We start from the raw sequence: 22,335 nt of genomic DNA, 5'->3' as shown, positions 1-22,335 counted from the left end.
ACGTTATGAATATGTTTTATTATTTACACCATGAATTTATTTTCTAAGTACCTAATTCACAAATTAGAACGCAATTTTTCGTTTTTCTCCGGTTCGAGTCCATTTCATGAACTGCTCTGCTATTTCGAGTTCGAGACAGGTACAGTAAAAACGAAACAATAATGCGGTCGGTCGATAGTGTATGTGCGTATGGGGAGCCGTGGTAAATTCCTGGCAAACGATGACCGCGTTTTAGTACGTATACGTGCATATACAATCGACGAACCTCATCACTGTTTCGTTTTTACTGTACAACCATGGTACAAGGTACAACGACTGTTATTATTCAACTGCTTCCTGCAGCACAATGCACCATATTATAGAGACTTATTTCATTAAATATTGTTTATTGCCTTTTTTGTGATACTGGCAATTTTTGTGAACGAGCTAATGAACATAAATTAAACGTCAAATTTTCGTAGTGTTTTGTTTGTTGCTGGGAGTGGTTTAGATTTTAATGTTATTTAGCGCCAATTTAAAAATAAATTCGGCTTTAATATGTCGGAAAATATTAACAAGCGCCCGTCAAAAAGTATATTGAAAACTTCCACCAGTATTGAACGCCAGGATCACCCGTCTTCATCAAAGAAGCCCAAAGAGCAACGTTTCGATGAAATGAATATTATAGCGACGCTTCATCCTCCAGATAAAGATTACGGCCACATGAAGATAGAAGAACCAAAAACTCCTTATTCCGAGTATTCAGATCCAGATTTAAATCCTACCAGAGATGAAATTGATGCCAACATTCTGGCGGCCAAATTGGCTGCCGGGATGAATAAACCGCCCAGAGAATATTCATCTAGCTCCGACGAAGAGTTTAATGAAACTCCCGAGGAAAAAAGAATACGCGTAGAGTTTGAGGAAAAGCGTAAGAATCACTACAATGAATTCCAAGCGATACGACTGGCTCGGAAATTGATGGAAGAAGAGGACGAAGATGATGATTCTCCCTGTGATAAAAGTGCAATGGACATTGCAGAGGCCTCTCCTAATCCTACAGCTTCCACGAGTCCTATAGAAGGTCAACCCGGGTCAGTTAAAATTAAGCACGGGCCTAAGGAATCCAATCCATGACAGCTCTAAAATACTTACCTATAAAGTAGTCAGCCATAACTTATTTACATAGTTGCCTATTTATTTATGATACTTTCTTTGTAAATATAAATGCAATAAAATACACTTCTGTATATTTAATTATCATATAAACCCCTCCACACCTCGGACAAATTATTTGAAACCGTAATTCAATCATATCCTAATTGGATGAACCATGTGAAAAATAATAGGTTTGTCATGAACCTAGTCTGCCAGGATCCACTCTACAAAAATTATGAATAGCTAAATGTGGCTGAAAACTGAACTCTTCCTTCATTGTAATAACGGTCAATTCAAAAACTGTGTTAATTTGTATGTATGTCAATTATTCTATTCTGCTAGCGCATTCACAGCTACACCACCAGATATTTAAAGTAAAAGTACATAATGTTATGGTATAAACAAATGAATTTTATCTATATTACGATGAGGCATCTTACGCACTGTCAACCAGTCTCCGGTAACCATGACGCAGAAGAAACGAAATCAGTGTTCACGCATGTGGTTGCCGGGGACCAAGAAAACAAGACCAACTCACTCAGCTACTGGAGCAACCAATGGGATAGTTTGTCTCTTATTACGCATAACTAGTTCACTCAGTTTTGTTCACATTGAATTTTTCATAAAAAATCATCGATTTTGATTCAGAAAGATACATTCAAAAATAAAAAGAGGAGGTTGATTTGGGACATGCCATTTGCAACACGCAAGTTACACTTTGTTCACAATATCATTTTTACCAGAGTGTTGTGTATTGTGTACAACTTTCTTTTCTTGAGCATGCATTTTTTGTTATGTAAATGAGACATAGTAATCAAACGAATAGTTTTGTCTAAACAACTACACAATCGACTTCTTGATCACACTGCACCAACGGTATTAATTTTCGCTGTGTAATAATTTTAAACCCAAATCACATTTGCCTGCTCCTTATAGTAACGCAGCCAATAGATGATAGCAAACCAGCTCATGACGTAAGTAAGAACAATATTGTCACACAGTTAATGAATACTTTCAAACGATAACAACATATTATTTAAATAGGTCGCCTGCACTGCTAGAAGAATCTGACACCATTCTACATATCCTATTAGGATCGGACATGCAGGTCTATTCTATACACAAGGCTGCTTTCGGCCGCTGCAACGGCTAACTAGATTACAATAAGTTGGTTGTAATTGTTGCAATAAGTGCATTATTTAAACAGCACATCTCTTGTGTTTGTTTAGATGGCTAACTTATCGTAACAATTACAATACATCAATAAATAAATATGATAAATTGATAATATTTATCACTGTAATGGTCGGAAAATTCTTATCTGAGTGATGCTCAGTAAAAATAATAGATTTATGAAGTGAATATGAAAAAATTGGAAAACAAATTTAACTTGCTCTTGTTATCCACCTGTATTTAGTAACTTTCCTTTCTATGTGATATAAAGCCACAAGCTTGACAGAAAGTCTCAGCTCAATTGAAAAGGGCTTAAAAATTTTAGAAAACTGATTCCAACAAATAATGCATTACTTATACCTACAAAGCAAGGAATAAAAAGATTATTAGTTTATTACAAAGAAATTCTGTGTGAAAAAAAGAATTCATTGTGTCGTCAGATGAATTTGTTAGATTTTATGAAGCCATCAACAGCGAAATAACTTTTTTAACATAACTCATTTTTTAAAAAAATATTTTGTACTTATTAATATACAAGCAGTATCACCCGGCGCTGCCCAGGAGTGGAATGGTTTAATATTTGAAAATAAAAATTCTAAATTTAATACCATTCATCCGATTGCGATGAAACTTTGGTGAGCTGTGCGCAAGCCCGCTAAGGTTTTTGAATTAGTAAAACCATCTTCTTCTTCTTCGACAGTATGTGGCCTGCTCACGCGTTGGAAAACCTTCTGATTTATTCGTGTATCTACGCACCAGACGGAAATATTGTGTATCCAAAAGCACTTCAGTAAACAGAATTAAAACACAAACACTTTCTTTCTTTGAGTGGCATTGTAACGCATGCCGGGTACTCGCTAGTTTGAAAATAAAAATTCTAAATTTAATATGTAGAGTGCAAAGGATTGAATTTAAAAAAGTAAAAAAAATATAATATTAGAGAAGTATATTTTTGTACATGTATTGCATTTAAATATCTTAAAAAGTAGTACATATTCAAATTATTATTTTAAGGCTTTTCTATATGATATAAATATCCATCCATAATATAAATATCCAATCCATCGTTCCAGGGCTTTTCGATATACAACATTTGCGGCTTTTCCATTTGGTGCCAAAATATATAGATTTTTACTACTCCCATTCTTGATGCCGCTACATATAATTGTCCGTGAGTGAAGCATTCCGATCTAATGTCGGCTCCCTGTCAATTAGCGATTCTAATAACACAATTTTTTGCATCTAACTTTGCCATTTGACCTCCGATGGAGCTGAAATAAACGCCAATATTTTTTAAATGTACACACTCTAGCGACATTTTCAATAAAAATGGGGGTTGCAACATTAACTTCCGAGTTTCAAGGCCTTTTTCCGCAAAAACCGTAAAACTGTCCCCGGGGTGCAAGGGGTTAAATCTGAAATTCGAGACCCCGACCACGCACTCCGGCTCGTCGGCCTCCGTCTACTCTCTAAATTTTGTCGAAATCTGACTAATTGTCGTGAGTGAAGCATTCCGATCTAATTTGGCAGCACACCATCGCCCGCGCCGCGTATAGCGATTTTAATAACACAATTATTTGCATCTAACTTTGCCATTTGACCTCCGATCGAGCTGAAATAAACGCCAATATTTTTTTAAATATACATATTCTAGCAACATTTTCAATAAAAAATGGGGGTTGCAGCATTAAATTCTGCGTTTCAAGGCCCTGTACGCGGCGGCATTTTCCGCAAAAACCGTAAAACTGTCCCCGGGGTGCAACGGGTTAAATCTGAAATTCAAGACCCCGACCACGCACTCCGGCTCGTCGGCCTCCGTCTACTGTCCAAATTTGTCGAAATCCGACTGCGCGTGTGGATTTATATAAAGAAAAACCGACGCGACGGTAGGTACATACAAACATCCAAATATATTTTCGAAATTATAGTATAGATTGTACAAAGAACTGCAATTTTATCAAATATTTTTCTTCTGTTTTTGTTTGTCCTTGGTCCGAATTAAACAAAATTTATGTTTTTATATACAAAGTTGCACCTCGACTTACGCTAATTCGACTTTAAGGGATTTTCATCGGACCCATATATTGCGTAATTTTGAGGTAGGTACCTACCTATTACTGTACTTACATATTTTTTTAGTATATTGTATGTATGTGGAATGTGGAAGTTACTTTGTCAAAACCTTTAGGAGGATCTTGTCATTAATTAATCTGAACTGCACTGATTCACAATTACATTTCTAAAGCACTCTGAAATTTGCCATTGCAAGCACTGATTACGATCTAATTTAAGAAGCATTGCACATCCTCACAATATTAAAAAATATAGTACCTACCTACCTATTACTTATATTATTTTTATCTATTAAATTACCTATAAAATTTGCCTATGTACTTAGGTACCTAACTATATATATTTTTTTTGTTTTTTATGTAGGGGACATTTTTCACTAAGTTTCATATTTTAATTTTACCACAATAACTGTGAATAATAGTTTTAATCATGTATATTATCTTATAGTCCACATTTTACACAAAAATAAACAAAAGATTGGGTCTTTTTTAACAATTTTTATTATTTCGACCATAAACAATAAATCACTTCTCATTTTTTCCGATAGAGGAAAGTTTACATTTACAAGCATAAAAATGGCGTCTTATTTTGAACTGGGTGACAGTTCAGAAAATTAAATTTATTAACATTATTATTGCCCCTAAAATTTTACTATATTTATTAACAGTACCATGGGTGAACCAGAACATATAACTAATGATATTTCACAGGAGAATGTAGGTGTAAAAAAATGTTAATCAAAATATCTGACCTTTTAGAATGTTACCCAATATTTTCATTGGGCATCGTCTATTTACCAGTTATTTATAGTTTCTCAAGAGTACTCGGCGTTTTTATAGAGAGTATTGCATTCTAATGTTAAGTTATTCTTAAAATGGACTTGGTACGGTAATTTATTGATGAAATAAAATACTTTTTTTCGCATTCACATCGATCTTTGTTATCGAAATAGATTGAGGTTTTTATTGATTATTTTTTTATTCTTATTTCTTCAGATAAATTTTATAAGAAGAGCGAGTGAAAAATCTCCTGTTGTGGTGAAGGATGATACTGACGAAATTGAGGTTTGTAGGTTACAAAAGTCTGCACATGATCGGGTTCAAAAGAGTAATGAAGTACTGCAACCTACATCAGCTAGTTCTACAATGTTTGACAAAGAGTCTACCGGTTCTGCAAAAGGAAAAAGCCATACGGATTCTTCTAGTATAAGTGAGCAGATTGAAAAGAATGAAAACGCAGATGAATCATTGACTGAACAATATTCTAATCAAATACACGAAGTTTCCATTCCCAGTTTAAATTTACTCACCAGAAGTGATACAGAAAATGAAGAGTCATATGCCAATAGCAGTGTTGGGGCATCTAAACTTTCAACTTCTACTCTTCAAGGAAATTGTTCCGACAATAATGAGGAGGATCCCGATAAAAGTGCAGACCTCGGTTCGAAGAAATTTTCTACTTCTTGGAAAATAGACGGACCGAACGAAAATGAAAATATTAGTAATGAAAGTTCGATTCACACGCAGTTCGATTGGACTGACATTTCTAATTCTTCTAAAAATATTTCCACCGGTGACAGTTCTCACCCGGATCCTAGCGATAAAAACAGCACTTCCTCACCGAGGAAAAAAAAGAAGAGTCCGAGGCGAATATCACAACTGTATCCGGACGCCTTGGCGACTGATCCGCCGTTACAAATAAACAACGATTTGAAATTTAAAAATGCTCAAAAAAGTTCCTCGAGTTCTGAAGAAGTTGTCAAATTAGATATAAGAGGCCACGCGTCTGCCAACCGTCAATTTCCGTTTGTTAGTAAAATATTCTTTCCTAGTGTTGAAACCATACCTACTCCCGTGCTAGAAAATGATTTCATCGCATTGAATGAAAAAGTTGTCAATTTAGCATCGCTTCAAAGTGCGCCACAATTATTAGCGCTGTCATCAAATACAGTTAAGAAAAACGAGGAGTTATTTCATCTGGGCCATAATAAACAGAGATCAAATTTTGTAGACAGTGTCAAAAATAATGATGTTGAATATGAACAGGATTATGCTGTGGAAGAATTGATCTTAAATGAATCCAGAGACAGATTTCCATGTAAAGAAAAAGAAGAAAATGTATATCACCTCAACATGACAAATAAGCCTACCACTACTGTAGAAGGAGAGTCTTCCCTGAGTACTGTTGCAACCGACTACAAAACGCTTTGCGATGATTTCAATCATAAGGTAAGATATGTTATATATCTTTTTCTTCTTCGGCCATATCCGCCCCTTAGTTGGAGTATATGGACACCACGCGGTGCCTCCAAGAATCCCTGTCGCTCGCCAGTCTTCTTGCATCGTTCCAGGTCAAACCAGCACCCGCCGTATACTAGATATAATAGATTTTGATAAATGTTTTTGTTATTTTACTATTATAAGTTCTATCAAACGTGTGAGAAAATTTGATACGGATATATGTCCGGTGTCTTTGCTTCGCCAAGCGTTTATGATGAAACTTGGAGGAGGCTTGAGAATGGGATTTTTTCTCCTAAATACTGAATAGTCCCAGAATAATGCAATAGTTTACTTATTATCGATCTATTTTCTAAGATAGCTAAATATTATTGATATAAAGTAAGTAGTAAAGTATTGTCACTTTTATTCTTTCGAAATAATCATTATTATGTTTTATTCATAAAAGGTTTGTTATGAAATATAGTGTCTCGAAACCCTGCAATTTTTTGTGTTTCACTCAAGTATCTTAAATACAACATAAAAGAATTGGAATTTAAAACCATACATTCCTTTATACTCTAACCCTAACCCAATGCTTTTATTTTTGTAATACATTGCTGTAGAACTGTTATCCTAATTATGTCATGGTTGCTGTAATATTCATAAAATATCTTTTTATCTTATATATAATATATAGTTTGAAGTGTATGTAGAAGGAGATTCTCTTGACTACAGAATCTCCGAAGGTGACTTATTGTTCAAGGTATTATGGATCTAATATGAGTGGTCCAGGATAGGTAGAAGAAGAAAAAGTAGCTATATTATTGGGTCAATAATGTTTCAAGATACTTTCTAACTGATCTAATTTTGCAACACATGTTGACAATTATTACAGCTATTATAAGCATATAATTGAGCTGGCGGGGATTTAACCGAACAAGTGTACCAGTGACCAAGTTCTGTAAATCAACTTCAAAATTAAATATGCGATTATAGATCCTATATGACTGTTTTCAACATTTTGTGAGTGAGATCTTGTTCTAAAATGATCCATTGTTACTTTCCCAAGATAAAATATGGATATTTTTTATTTTTATTAACGTTTAGCCGTTAGCGTTTGAAGGAGGACAAGTCAGGCAAAACATTAAAAGGTACTGTTCGGTTATCAGAAATACAGCGGAAAACACATTTTGAAAATAGCCGATAAACTGGATTATTTGTTAGGTTAACCTAACCAAACCTAACCTAACCTAACCTAACCCAACCTAATGAGATGCCCGGGGTTCCAGCGGCTAGCTCAGGTGTCCTTCGAACCCCGGATTCACAAAAAAAGATAAAAAAAGGATTTATATATGTTGGTAAAATTAAATAAAACACTAAGTCTTTCTCGTGCGGTCTTAGCGTTATATATTTTAATATTTGGTTGGACAACGTTACTTTATAGTCCATTACATATTTTGTTTTTACAATTAGTTACGCAGGTCCGTACACGGTTTACAAAGGACGCTTACTAACTTTCTTTTTCTTTTTCAAATTCCCCGTACCCACGCCGTCCAGCAAAAAGGACTCTCGTGATTGGCCAAATTTTATCGCGTGATGCTTTTGATTTGACGAATCACGAGGACCACCCTGGCGCAGGAGCGTGGAGATTTTAACGTTGCCGGCAAGCGCGTCAAAATTTATTATATGTGAATACTTATATTTAGTCTTAAAATTATCTCTCTCATCCATCATCATTTATACTTTTTAAATCAAATTAAATTTATCTTAATTACACATCCGCCCAGTATGTGATTTTCACACACCGGACGAAGGCCTTTACTTATGAATAAAAAAAAAATTACGTAGTTGTGCAAGGAATCAGATTAGATGTTTTATGAAGCCGTTTCTAGAGGTCAGGGTTACATTTCGACTTATAGCTACTAAATGATTATTTTACACCGGGAGAAGCCCACCTGTAACAGGGGTGTATCACTAACCTAACTTAAACTAACCCAAACTAACAAATAATCCAGTATATCGGGTATTTTCAAAATGTGTTTTCCGCTGTATTCCTGATAACCGAACAGTACCCATTAAAATCATAAACTGTTCCTATGAATATAATAACAAAATTTAATACACTATGTATATCCGTGGTATATAATCCAATGTTAGGAATAAAATGCTTATAACATTTTATACACAGAAGTAATATGTTTGAATCCTGTTTTATAGAGAAATAGATAGGTATGTATGTGGTGACATGTAAATTGCTCCTAACTCATTTTTTAAATTACATGTCACTTGTACTCGTTTAATTCTTACTATTTGAATTGTTAGATACGTGGATCTGTAATATTGATTTTCTACACAGATTAAGTTCATAAACTCAGCAATCATATTATGTATAGAACCATTCTTTTCACATTTCAGATACCTGATTTTCAAGCGGCTTTGACCCAGAGAGACAATTTGATTGATGAACTCAAATCATCCTTAAAACAATCAGCCGAAGACAGAGAACAATTACAATTCCAAAATAAACATCTGACATCTGAACTTGGCAAAATGCAAATGCTTTTGAGCGACGCTACTTCATTGGGGTCCGAAATGAAGGGCCACCTATCTGATTTTGTTAAACACGAAAATTTCACAAAGGAAAGTGAGATGGAATGTTTTCCTTTGATAGAAAATTGTCTCGAAGATATGAACCATAAGAAATCTGCTAATATTACAGAAATAAATGTGCTCCCTGAAAACATAAAGTCTATCGAAGATATAAAGATTTTCTGCAATTCATCAAACTCTTTCAGACCTAGTGATCAATTTTTTTCCGATTATGACAGTTTCTTCGAGGAACTGAAGCCAAATCGGTTGGAATCGGAGCAAAAGTCTAATGAGAAATTGTTAAAATTACTAGAAAAAGAACTCCACAATAAATCTGAAATGATTTTTGCCTATACTAAAAATATTGTAGACCGGATAAATTATGACCGAAATCTTTTAGAAACTGAAGCCGTCCGGCTGAGAGAACTTCTAATTTCAGTAAAATCCAACAATCCCAGTATTTTAGATTTAAGAAAGGAACTCGAAGTGAAGTATTCACGTGATATGGGAGATCTGAGAACATATTTTGAAAAGAAATGCTCTGATATGGAAAAACAGTAAGATACCATTTAATTTGCTTTTTAACCCTATGCAATGTTCGCCTGAGAAAAAAATCTTTTTTAATCTCTGAATTAACTCACGGGAGATTAATATTTTAATATTATTAATTAATGTTAACATTGCATTTTCTCTGGTGAATCTTGTAAAATTAATCAACACTTCTGCTAGCCTTATAACTTTATAAACACGAAGGAGACAACTTCCAACAGTAATCGGTGGCTGTACTTGTGCACCAATAGACACGATTTGTCTTGGAGTAGTACCGCTGTCGTCTCCTGGTCAAAAAATTACTTCTAGTGGAGATGCAAAAGCTTGGTGCTCAAATCCCATTTATTTATAATTGTAACTTAGAATTCAATAAAGGTGCGGTAGGGGTAATAAGTACTAATATATTGGAAACACATTGTATAACACTTCATACCTATTTGGAACAAGCAAAATATTTGAGCTCCTTGGTACTTTTTCCTAGTGTTTAACTAAACTAGTATGTACTACTAAACTTTGTAGTACAATTTTTTCAAACATTATTTTAAATAAACATCTATTGTGACTACTACATGATTAGGCCTGTCAAAAAAATTTCCATAGTTTTTGACCGATACCGGTACGGTATAAGTCGATAGGATACTGGTACTTTTTCTTTTGAAAAAGCCCTAGTCCACACACGTGGCGTTTCATAGTTTTGTATCAATAAACATTGTTTTTTTTTTAGTTATTCGGATGAAGTTTTCAGTCAGCGTAGTAAAAAAATGTCAGCCGACTCTTCTACGGATTCATTGAACAATTGTCCCGAGGCTATGCCATTCGGGAGCCCGCTCCACTCCGCCGGAGACAAGGCAGAGCAATTTCGTAAAAAACTCGAGCGCAGTCACAGTGCAGAATTTTACTTAGGCGCCATCCATGAGGTTAATATTAAAAACAATTTGAAATAATATATTGAGTTGAGTGGAAACTATGATTAAATTAGTCCCATCTTTTATTTTTTGATGACATATTACATTGCCTCAGAGAATGTCTATATTCACTATATTTTTATTAATAGGTATATCATATTCCTCATTTGCATGTTAATTTAAATTTAAATTAACATGCTAGTGAGCTCACTGATTATAATAGTCTATGTATGAAACATTCAATTATTATAACCTGCTGCTAAACTGTGTGCCGTGGTAGAGGTTCTGTGGGTCTATTCTATACTTATCGACCGCTAAAGTGATAAAGTGATAGATATTATCAAACTTAGGGTAGGTTTGTATCAAAGTATTGGCACTTATTGTAACAATTACAATAAGTTGGTTATAATACTTGTAATTGTTGCAATAACTGCTATATTTTAACAGCAGTAAGAAACGTGCTGTTAAAATGTAGCGCTTATTGCAACAATTACAACCATTTGTATCAAAGTATTAGCACTTATTGCAACAATTACAATACGTTGCTTGTAATTGTTGCAATAAGTGCTAATACTTTGATGCAAACCTACCCTAAGTTTGAAAATATTTATCACTTTAGCGGTCGATAAGTACAGAATAGACCCACTGGTGTGCCACCCACGAAAGAAGTAGTCTGTGAATCTGTCCGTATTGTATATTGCACTATTTATTTAAGAGAGTCATTGTTTGTACACAGTGGTCGATGATGATCATCATGTCATCTTAAATTTCTGGTTGCAATTGGTTGTTTGATAAAAAGGATACAGCGACACAGCTAGGAATGCAGGGTGGTACTGGTTTGTCGTTTGTGAAAGTAGTATGGTGTCCAGCCGGTCGTGTGTGTGTGTGTGTGTGTGTGTGTGTGTGTGTGTGTGTGTGTGTGTGTATATGTCAAGGCAATATTGAATATACATTTTGTGCATCCGTTGTCATTATGGACCAGAAATGTTCAAAACTCACAACTTAATTGGTTCTCAGGCGTAGATGCTTCTTTAAATGAATTTAAAAAATTGTCAGAAATACAGAATACAGTAGAAAGCCTCTCTTCATCTCCTCTCTCATCACTTGATTTATCAAATATACGAGTAGGTCATCACCTCCGTTCCTTTCGCAAGATAGGACGGTTCGCACCTGACATTAATAGTGGGAGAATGTTTAATAAACTTAATTTTGATTTTGGTTTAGAGTCAATATCTTTGATTAGCTATCTATATTATGTTGATAAAACAATATTATTTCATTGTTACCCATTCTAAGATATTTTTTTTTGGTGTGCCATGAAACAAGTTCTCCTTCTCCAGTATGTCATTACGTAAAAAAGTTTGGCAGTTTAACCACTGAATGAGCGCGTAATGATAAGTTTTAATTTGTACAAACTTTCATCCAGTTTGAATCTATATTTGACAGTGATCTTAAAAAGTAATTTTAAATTTGCAGCCCTCATATCTTGAAGAAAAGATGAAATGCATGAAGGCAGAGCACAGAGATCAGATAAAAATATTGACATCGCAACATGATTCTTATATTCGAGATTTGATAAGCTCCCATGAGACATATATGGTGAGAGTCGAGAATGATTACAAAGAACAAATCGCCGACTTAAAAGCTCACCTACAAACATTGGAAAATACAGAAATTCATGGTGACCTATTGCATTTCGAACACCGTGATACTGATCTTGAATTGGAAAAGGTATATTATTCATTCTATGATATAGATAGTATAGTATAGATAAGATTATCTATATAGTTAATTTTTTAATTTTATACAACCTTAAAGCCATGGCCCCCACATCCTAAAGCGGGCCCGCAGGCTAGGATCTTTGGCGGGCCCCCCTGCTTATCACTAAGGATAAAGGCAGTGTGACGCTTTACAGTAGCGTTTTCCACATGGTATACACGGTAAAATTAATGTGTAGGTATATTTAGTGTTTTATAGTATATTTTAATACATCCATTTGAATTATGGAGACGTTGAGTATCGATACACAATTAAAATTTGTGTCGTACAACCACATAATTTTAAATAGCGCCGCAGGCAACTTTTTTTTACTATTAGAGCATTGTGATGTGTGTTCATCCCACTTATCTGGTCGAGCCTCGCCACGCCGGGCTCCTGAGCCTGGGTCCCCAGGCTAGAGCCCTGTCAACCCCCCCTCGTGGGGGCCATGCTTATAGCTATATAATATTACTTATTATAAATTATTTAAAATTTTACTGTTGTGTTAATTGGTCAATAGCTATTTTAGTTGTCACACCATGATCAAGAAGAGCTATAAACTAATAAACCTATCTGTAGAATTTAATATATTTTACTATGTATGTATTTAATTGGTAGAAATGCTATCTCAATTAACTAATTATCTAAGTTTGTACAAAACTGTAGCTTAATCTATACAAAATGTATACTTTATGAAGTCAATTATATTAATTATCGATTTGTAATGAAGTAATAAAACTATTTAATCTTCCAAAATGGAAAGAAAAGTTTTATGTTGTGTAGTAAGTTAAACCGTGATAAGTAAATTTAATATTGTATTATGTAATATGCACAAAATATTATTGAGCATGCTTAAATTTATACAATGGGTAATGGAATGTTCAGTACAGTCACTATAACAAGTACCTTTACAGAATTTATTATGAACCGTTTTTGCTAATCAAATAATCATTAATACTTACTATTGCGCATGCTTTCTAACAATGGACGAAGGACTCTGAGGAAATGGTGAAGGAACATAGTACAATTATAGATAATCAAGAAACGTCGGATAAGAGTCTAAATCTGCAAATTGAAACCGAGGTTAGCTTATATTATTTCGTTGTTTCCATAGATGTAAATTTAATCATATTATAATATATTGTGTACTCATCATAATATGAGGTCTCTTCAAAAATTGTCCGACCTTTGACTGGGCAAAATATATTTACTCTCATGGAGGTCTGAAAGTTTAATTCTCTCCAATAGTCTCTTTCTCCCATCGGTTCCGCCGTTGTTGGAAGCATTTCTGGAATGCCTCTGTGAATGGAATACTCGTGACTCAAATTTAGTCCGTTTCAGTAGCAGATGAAAGTCATGGGGAACATATAAAAATAACAATGAGCATATTAGGAGAGTAGGAAGTTTGGTGAACCATAGACTATGTTTGACATGGGAAGTCTGAATCAGATGCGATGCATGAGTCAGTGCGTTTCGCGGACACTCCACAAGGCCAAATCCTCACTTAAAATGGAATGTACCGAACCGGTGCTATCGAGGACCTCATCATTTTGGCTTGTTGTCTACCCGCTACCGGAACATGAGTCGCTCTCTGCCAACGTGTGACCATTTTTGAACCGGTTGTATCACTCTATAATTTGTGTGATGACCTGATGATCGTGGCATCGTCAGTGAAAGTGAGCTGAATCTTCCTACTAGTTTCCTCTTGGATATTGCGAAACTTGATGCAAAATTTTATGTAATACCGCTAGTCGTTCTGTCATTTCGCCTGAATTAAAAAATCTGACGGGCACTGAGTACACTCTCTTGCACAGCAGCTTGTAGACTGTCAGCGACATTTTCTGTGGGTGGGATAAAATTCACGCATTCTCTGAAACCTTCCGTGTTTGATTGTTTGATTTGTTTCAACGGGGGAAGTAAAGGCCAGACATTTTCTGAACACTGTTCATATTTATGTAATCAAGCAATTTAGTATTCAGATATCATAATATAAGCTAAGGCTGCGTGCAGGCACAATTACTAACCGTGTTGCGTGTATGCAATGTCCACACATGTTGCTCAGTGTGCGTTGTGTCCATGCACAGCTAGCAATTTCTGCTCATAGTCTGCCTATTACATTACCTACTGCACATCTTGCTGCTTGGATTCTCCGTGACGACCTGCGCTTTGATTCTAATAATGAACACCTAGCCTCCAGCTAAGGTTACATGTAACTTGTACGCAAAACATTTCACCGTGGCAGAGTTCGTCGTGAGCTTTCTTTTCGGAAAGAGATGACCGTATACTATACGGTCTCCAATTTTATTAGATTCTATATGAACATTACACGAACATTTTGGCAAAATTCATGAGTTTAAGAATGAAAACCTAACCTAACCTAATAAATAATACAGTATATCGGATATTTTCAAAATTTGTTTGCTTTTAGCTTCCTGTAAAGTGTAAGTGTTTTATTTAGACATGAATTTTATGTCAGTATTATACGATCCAAAGAGGTTGAACGGTCTTTGATATATGGCCATATATTTCTGATACAACATTTCACGGTGAAGTGTGATACGACGAACTGCATATGTACAAATTTTTGGACACGCCAGCTAAAACCACTGGTAGGACGGAAGCTCGACTCAAGTCATTGTGACCTGTCGTACCCACAAGTGGTTATCGTGTGCTTGTGGCCATATAGTATTTTGAATATTGATAATTCTATGAATGAATTTCTTAACTTTTTACATTTATTACACCTATTTTCTACTTACCTGCCGAACTAAGAAAAAAAAAGTTAAAAACTATCAAATAATAAAGGAAATCTGTTCTCTGTGAGCTTTTAACACCAGCTGTTAATGTTGAAGTAGGTCTTCGTAGTGGCCGAGAGTTTTTATTTGTATTATCTGTTTTTGGTCCTTTGCCAAATTGTAGTGTTCGGTATTAGCCATGCTGAATGACAGTGAAATTAAAAATGTGCTCTTGTCTATTTGGATGTTTTTTACACAAAAAAGTTTTTCTTTTGTCAAGAGCTGCAAATCATTTTCAACGTATGCGTTTATTCCATCAAAGTGATATAAATAATATGTATTTCACAACTGTATCATTATTTAATTAATGTCAAAAGATGTTTGGAATATTATGAAGAGCTGCTTTAGTGGGTGACCTACTTATTGTCATAGGTTAATAATGCATTGCTTCCTTAATAATTTTAGCTCCAAGCTCCCGAATTTGTGATTTATATAAAGTTTTTGGAGTATGTAGTTAATAACAATATAATATTGGACTGTATAATAAAATTTCCTGTGCTCAAATGTACTAAAAAATTAATTCTAACAATCAATATGCCGATTTAGAAATCAGACTGCAAATCATTTTTGACTAATAGCAAAAAATTATATTTTTTTTTTATCTGATGATTTTTAATAATTATTAATTAAGTAGGTATCTGACCGAAAATAATATGTTATGATATTATGATAATATTCTAATGATGTACTTGTTTGTAGTGTGGAGGTTATATTGATAGGTTGAATTTACATTAGTTTGGTAGTGCGAAAATATAAAAAAAAAGTTGTTTACTATCGTACTAGGTATCTATCTGACAAGAATAATAACGTGATATGTATAAAGTTTATAGAAATCTGTTTGTTTATGTAGAGTTGTCTGTTTTAATAAGCCATATTGATAAAAGGTTAATTATAAGGTCATTAAGTTATCTATCATTATTCTAACTATGGCAGAGGCTTTCTAAATCCATACCCACATAATAATATATTGGAATATAAATTGAAAGACACATTAAAGATTAATGTGTAATAATCAACAGTAGTAATCATACAGTAGCTAGCAAGTAAATTCGCGCATTCACATGTATAGGTAGACGTCACGCAATTTCCATTATGCGATATCACGCATCGGGAATTTATAGCATTATGACCTTTATTGTAATGGCGTTAGAGCAGTGTTTCTAATGTTAATGTTCATTTGAGCGAACCCGTTCGAACCGAACCATTCGGCAGACCCAACAAAAAGCATCAGGAATTTATAGCAATATCACCTTTATTGTAATGGCGTTACAACAGATTTTGCCATTCGGCAGACCCGACAATAAAGTGAGTGTCATTTTCTTTTCCAGATGATTCATCCATATTAATGTCATTGGTTATAATTCAATATCTTTCATTTTTCTCTTTTACTTGCCTGTTATATGCATAAAGGTCAGGTTATTATGAATATTTGCAGGAATTACTTGCTGTAAATTACTAAACAACAAATCCATGTTAACATTTTAAAAATATTTAAATGCATCAGTATTATAATTGAGGTGGTGGGGATTACATACCTATTTGTAATAATATGTAAAACAGGATTCAAACATGTAACGGCTTTGTATGAAAAGATATATGTAACTATTTTATTACCGACATTAAAGTAATCGACGCAGTTGTAAATTCTACATAACTGTTTTAACCATTCAGTAAATAAGGTCTTATTCTCATTTATTAGTATTCCACAGAAAACTATTGATATTGCTTTATGTTTGTTAATTTTTTTATTGTTTGAAGTAGGATAAGGCCAAAACACACAAATTATATTCGGTTGCTATGAAAATAATAACTACATGAACATGCTGTACTCAACTCGGTCACCTATGCACTTGTATTAGTACAGCACCTCACTATCTTTTATTTAAGGCTATACTTCAGCTGGGGCACGGTCTAAAACGATCGTGACTACGCGACGCGAAGATTGTGCAAACGACGCGTGCAGAACAAAACATAATTTGTCATAAAAATTCAACATGCATCCATTTAATGTTATATTTATTGTTCTATTAGTAATAATAATAATATATTCATTGACATGTTTTCTTTTTCAAGTAAATGGGTAACGTTTTTTAGTCATCTTTACACAATTTAAGAATTAATTCCCCCGACGCCATCACAAAACAAATTGACGTATTTACAGCTCCACTTTCGCTCTCCGATTAGCAGCCAGTCCGAAATTTCGTCGCACCTATAGTTTAAAATTATTTGCCGTTTCACTGAAGTATGCTCTTAATATTAGTTGGTAAAGCGCCCGAATCTGAAGTCATGGGTTGCAGGTTCGATCTTGCAGCTTGCAAGAAAGGCATGCTGTTTTTTCAACGTGTGTTTGATCTAGTGTAAGGATCTAATGGGGAGGGTGAATGGCTAACAACCGTTCCTCATAAAAACTTAATATAACCCTCGGTCTGTGAAGATTTGCTCTTTATTGCAACTGTATTTTTAAAAACAGGTCTCCAAAACTATAAATAAAATATGAAACAGATACATATACACACATTGAGCCTGCAAGTGCTTTAAATCCAGCACTGTTGTACATTGAATTTTGTATTTTGTTTTGATTATTTTTAAAGTGAAAACCACTGACTGCTGCACATTTATTAGTTTCTTTACTTATCTGACGTCATACTGACTTCATGTCTGAGTAACGGAACAAGTGTGTTGCTAAATATTTAAAAGATGTCACATAGAATGCATTATTTTTAGGCACTTTTATCAGATCCGAATGCGGAGATAACTAATTGGCCACTAGAACTGATTTCCCTCAGAGATAAGCTGCAAGACACCCAACTAATGCTTGAGCAACAAAAGATGACCCACACAGAAGAGGTAAGTAATCTATATTTTCATTTATTATCGGAATTTGGTATATGTATTGTTGTTTTAATTTAATAAAACGCAATTTTTTTTGTAGTACTTATTCCACTTTTAATCAATAAATACTACAAAAAAAATTGCATTTTATTAAATTAAAACAACAATACAATGCAGTTCCACTATGAATTGACAGTTAACAAAATAAAATAAATTTGGTATATGCAGCGCTCGAAATGGAAAAGTTTACGAACCGGAGCGCTCGACAGTTTTCTGAAGATATTTAAATAGTTATTAAATATTATGTGTATTTCATAAAAATAAGTGTTTTGGATTATATGACCTATCTAGCTCAGACGGTCAAATTATTTTTTCCACGAGACGGAGCGATAATTTTACCAATTTCACGAACAGGAACGGTGCTCCGGTGCGCTCCGGTCCATTTCGAGCCCTGGGTATATGTGGCCAATATAAATAATTATAAAATCGATTTTCCTTTGTCTATTGCAGACAGTATATGGACTCCTACAATGTTGATGTAACATTGGAACATAACAGCTTTTTTTAATTTTATTGATTGAAGAATTAAAGAGAAAGTGTTACAAAATATGTCCATGCTTTGGATTTAGATACAAAATATTATTCGAAAAGATTGCATGTCAATTTCACCCAGTCAACCTTAACTTTATTATGTGATTAAATTCAGAAAATTTTCCAAAATCCAGCGGTTACCGATGTCTAGAAAATGCTTCCATGTTCAAATAATAATTATAAAGATATTCAGACGTTTTGGTTAATATGCTATAATTAATTTATTATTTAATAAACCGTTACTTTTATTCAACGAATAATTCACTAGATTTGAAAATGTAACATTTTATATATTAAACATACATAACTTGAAAACACCTCAGATATATACCAGATATACCTACCAGAAAAAATCCCTTATCGTTCCTCGGGAGTCGTATTTTTTTCAAAACGATACCAGTATCGACATTTTCTTTCGATACAATAGCTCTACCCTCGGTGACATAGTCGTAGGGCATTCATTTCTAAAGCCATGCGTCGCGAATTTGAATTCTGCATTTGACTTAATTTGATTCAGTGCAAGTATCCAATGAGATGCGTGAATGGCTAAGAATCTTTCCTAATAAAAAAGTCTGCTCTGGTAATTTCCATCTTGTATAATATATTATGCCCATAATAATATGGTCCGCTTTCTTAAGCTAAAATTATTATAATTTATATTACCTACTGTGGCATTTTCTAAAATCTTATTGGATTCCTGATAAGGCATGCGATTTGTCACAAATCTTTTAAATTGCAGTATTTTTTTTAAAGTATTTGGCGAAAGAGCTATCTTATTCTTATTAATTGAGTTAGCATTTACTTGGTAGAATTCCATTTTACAAGAAATGAAAATATAATTAATATTAAATTCTACAGGTTTTTTTTAAAAAAAAAAAAAAAAACCTGTAGAATTTAATATTAATTATATTTTCATTTCTTCTATCTTATTCTATTTCGGAACTTCAAAATTCAGCCCCCCCTACAAAAAAATCTTCCTGTCATAAAAATATAAATAATTTTTCGAACAGTCTCATTTTATGAAATATTATTTCACTGATTAAAAATTCTAGTTCGCGCAAATACATTATTTTTAAAAATGTAATATTGCTTAGGAAACAAATCTTTTTACCGTAGAAGGAACATGGAACAAATTTACAAGAAAAGTGTAATTTTTACTGGTTTAGATTAGGATCAGAGGATTCAACCCATTGAAAACAATCAATACCGATTTAACGCTGCTGTTGACCAAGTGATTCTGGACAATCGCTGTCAATTAGTCTCCGCTTGTCCTTAGTAAAAATTATTTATTTTTAGATATTTCTTTAAATGCTATAAATTAACAAAGGTATATTTAAAAATGACAATTGTAAATTATTGAGATGTTTAAGCGTTTAACCAAATATTTAGATGGTCTAGTTTTTGCCATGTTTGTGACAGGTACTTGTGTGCCGCTTGCGAGTACCGCTTTGCTGACCTCTGAAATATGGTATCTCAGTTGTGTACACACTATGAGTACCTACATACCTATACATATAGCCTGGCTTACCACAATTATTGGAATAATCACCACCATCTGACATAGCCCCCCCCACCTCTCCCTCGCTTTGCAGGGTCTTATGGTATTTGGTTCCGCCACTGATTATAAAAGTTATAATACATTCTGGTATCACTTTAGACATTATAGATATTACCGGCATGCAGCGTTTCCAATATAGAATTTTTCTTGCCAGTTTTTAATGAGCACCTAGCTTGCATAAAATACGCATCTGGTATTAAACAGTGGTGTAGTGAGGTCATTGCACGCTGGATTTACTTACATATTTGAGCCGATTGCACAACTGTCCTTCAGGATCTGCGTTCCAAGCTCTTTTTCTCCAGTCGGTCGCACTCAGCCTCTCTGCGCCCCATTTGATGTTATCTGCCTATCTCTTCAGGGGGTAATAATAAAATTATTAGGACCGTTCGTGTTCATTTGTGCCATCCACGCTGTCTCGTCTGTTAGGCTGCAGACACACGACATTGCAGTTGACGTGCGTCGACGCAGGTCTTATTTGATTCCAATTACATTCGATTAAAATCACCAATTAGATAAAACAAATCTAACTGTGATTCTAATCAGATGCAATTGGAATCAAATAAGACCCTGCGTCAACGCACGTCTACTGCAATGCCGTGTGTGTGCAGCCTTAGACATACCCCATCGGAATATTAAAGCAAATTTGTTATACCAATTTATTAGTTTTACGTTTCTTAGATTGTTGAGAGCAGTTGGATTGTCCCGTTCCTAGGTTGTTCGACAGCCAAATAATTCGGGTCACAGTCCTCAGTCATGAGGAAGTAACATTCCATTTACCCACCCACCCCCACCCCATTATGTGTACGCCTGTGCCAACTAGCTTATTTTGTCACCCTCGGTAGGGCTATCTAACATAATATTATCACTCAACTTAAAAATCAATAAAAAAAAGTATTAAATATGATATGTCGTATTCAGGCGGTTAATTATCACGGGAAGTTAACTGTCAGGCATGATATTTTTTAACACGGCCGCCTATGACTCTATTAATCGCGAGCTGTCGAAAATCATTGAGTAACACAGTTAACACGCTTGCTTGATTCCAAATGCATTTGATTAGAATCTCCAATTAGATAAAAAAATCCAATTGGAGATTCTAATCAAATTCATTTGGAATCAAGTAAGACGCAGTGCGGTGTGTGAACACTTTTATTATTGTAGATAACCAACCGCCTTGCTTATGGAATTGCTCCGAGTGATATCCATGTTATTTTGGAGCAATAAAAATAACGGGATGTTCCATTTTAATTATTTAGAATAGCCCTCCTGCCCTGCCCTGCCGACATATTTTTGTCAATGACAGTTGGCAATACTCAAGGTATATCCCACATTTGATGACGAATTATGTGTCCTTTTTCACTTTTATAATTTTCAAATTGTAAATCCAGGGATACGCGTGCGTACACTGCTTAGAAACACTGGTTTATTATAAATATAATTATTTCGATATACCTATTTACAATATTGTGTCAACCGGTACTTAATTAGGGAATAACTAGGAAGAATAATAAATTAACAATCGAAGAAAGAATGTACGAAATAAAATTGAAATAGTACCTAGGTACTAATGTATGATTTCAAAAGATGATTCCCGCTATTTTTCTGTTTTGTGAATTAGGTCGATATAAATAGGAAATTGGATTTTTTTATATATCTTGTCAAATCTACTTTTAAATTGTGTAAAAATACATCTGTTGGCCCTTTATTTTCTTGAGAGAAAAATCTTTGTTTTTCCTGGATCCATTTTGATTGGAATTTTTCTCACGAGACAAAAATTCCGGCACTAAATTATGCCGTCATGTTTTTTTCTATTAACAATATACAATTATTTTATGTCAGATAGAAGAAATAAATTTAGGTAGAGTCATATCGAAAAAATACGCGCCTATTGTGGCCCTTTAAAAGTTGGAACAGGATGTCGTGATTTACGCGGTGAATGTTGTGCTTATGGCTAACGCAGTGCGCATGTGCGCCGCATGTGTTTTCGCGGGCGATGCTTCTCTATTCAAAAGGTTTTATTTCCTATTCCGAATTTTAGACATCCATCTTGCGTTTATAATTATTAATTTTATTTATAAATCGCTCATCGAGAATCGAAATATTTAATAAATTATATCGATTTTTTATAACAATATTTTTAATTTGATATAAATACA

At 34.2% G+C, this 22,335-nt stretch overlaps 2 protein-coding genes across 4 annotated transcripts in view; both read left to right on the top strand.

The window, feature by feature from the left end:
• The first annotated feature begins 405 nt into the window (after window positions 1-405).
• LOC147067995 (protein phosphatase inhibitor 2-like) lies at window positions 406-1,223 on the top strand. Its single transcript, XM_085952765.1, has one exon. It carries the CDS (start codon window positions 538-540, stop codon window positions 1,114-1,116), a length of 579 nt encoding a protein of 192 aa, XP_085808891.1. The 5' UTR covers window positions 406-537; the 3' UTR covers window positions 1,117-1,223.
• A 3,717-nt stretch (window positions 1,224-4,940) lies between these two features.
• Plp (Pericentrin-like protein) overlaps window positions 4,941-22,335 on the top strand; it is a 59,517-nt gene continuing 42,122 nt past the window's right edge. For 2 of the 3 annotated variants that reach the window (XM_085952759.1, XM_085952758.1), the window contains exons 1-7: window positions 4,941-5,099; window positions 5,379-6,611; window positions 9,018-9,748; window positions 10,465-10,657; window positions 12,122-12,376; window positions 13,397-13,486; window positions 17,923-18,045. In XM_085952759.1, coding sequence (XP_085808885.1) covers window positions 5,055-5,099; window positions 5,379-6,611; window positions 9,018-9,748; window positions 10,465-10,657; window positions 12,122-12,376; window positions 13,397-13,486; window positions 17,923-18,045 — 2,670 coding nt within the window. In that variant the 5' untranslated portion in view covers window positions 4,941-5,054. The remainder of the gene's footprint in view (window positions 5,100-5,378; window positions 6,612-9,017; window positions 9,749-10,464; window positions 10,658-12,121; window positions 12,377-13,396; window positions 13,487-17,922; window positions 18,046-22,335) is intronic. The other variant, XM_085952760.1, reaches the window with a different exon arrangement.

This window comes from Rhyacophila brunnea, unplaced genomic scaffold, assembly GCF_057557595.1.
Source record: "Rhyacophila brunnea isolate RB1 unplaced genomic scaffold, BYU_Rbru_1.0 scaffold_3, whole genome shotgun sequence".
Classification (NCBI taxonomy): domain Eukaryota; kingdom Metazoa; phylum Arthropoda; class Insecta; order Trichoptera; family Rhyacophilidae; genus Rhyacophila; species Rhyacophila brunnea.
This window is presented reverse-complemented; position numbering and strand designations above follow the sequence as displayed.

What these genes read in the sequence shown, in the direction of transcription:
- LOC147067995 (XM_085952765.1), top strand. Translation starts at nt 538, where the DNA reads ATGTCGGAAAATATTAACAAGCGCCCGTCAAAAAGTATATTGAAAACT.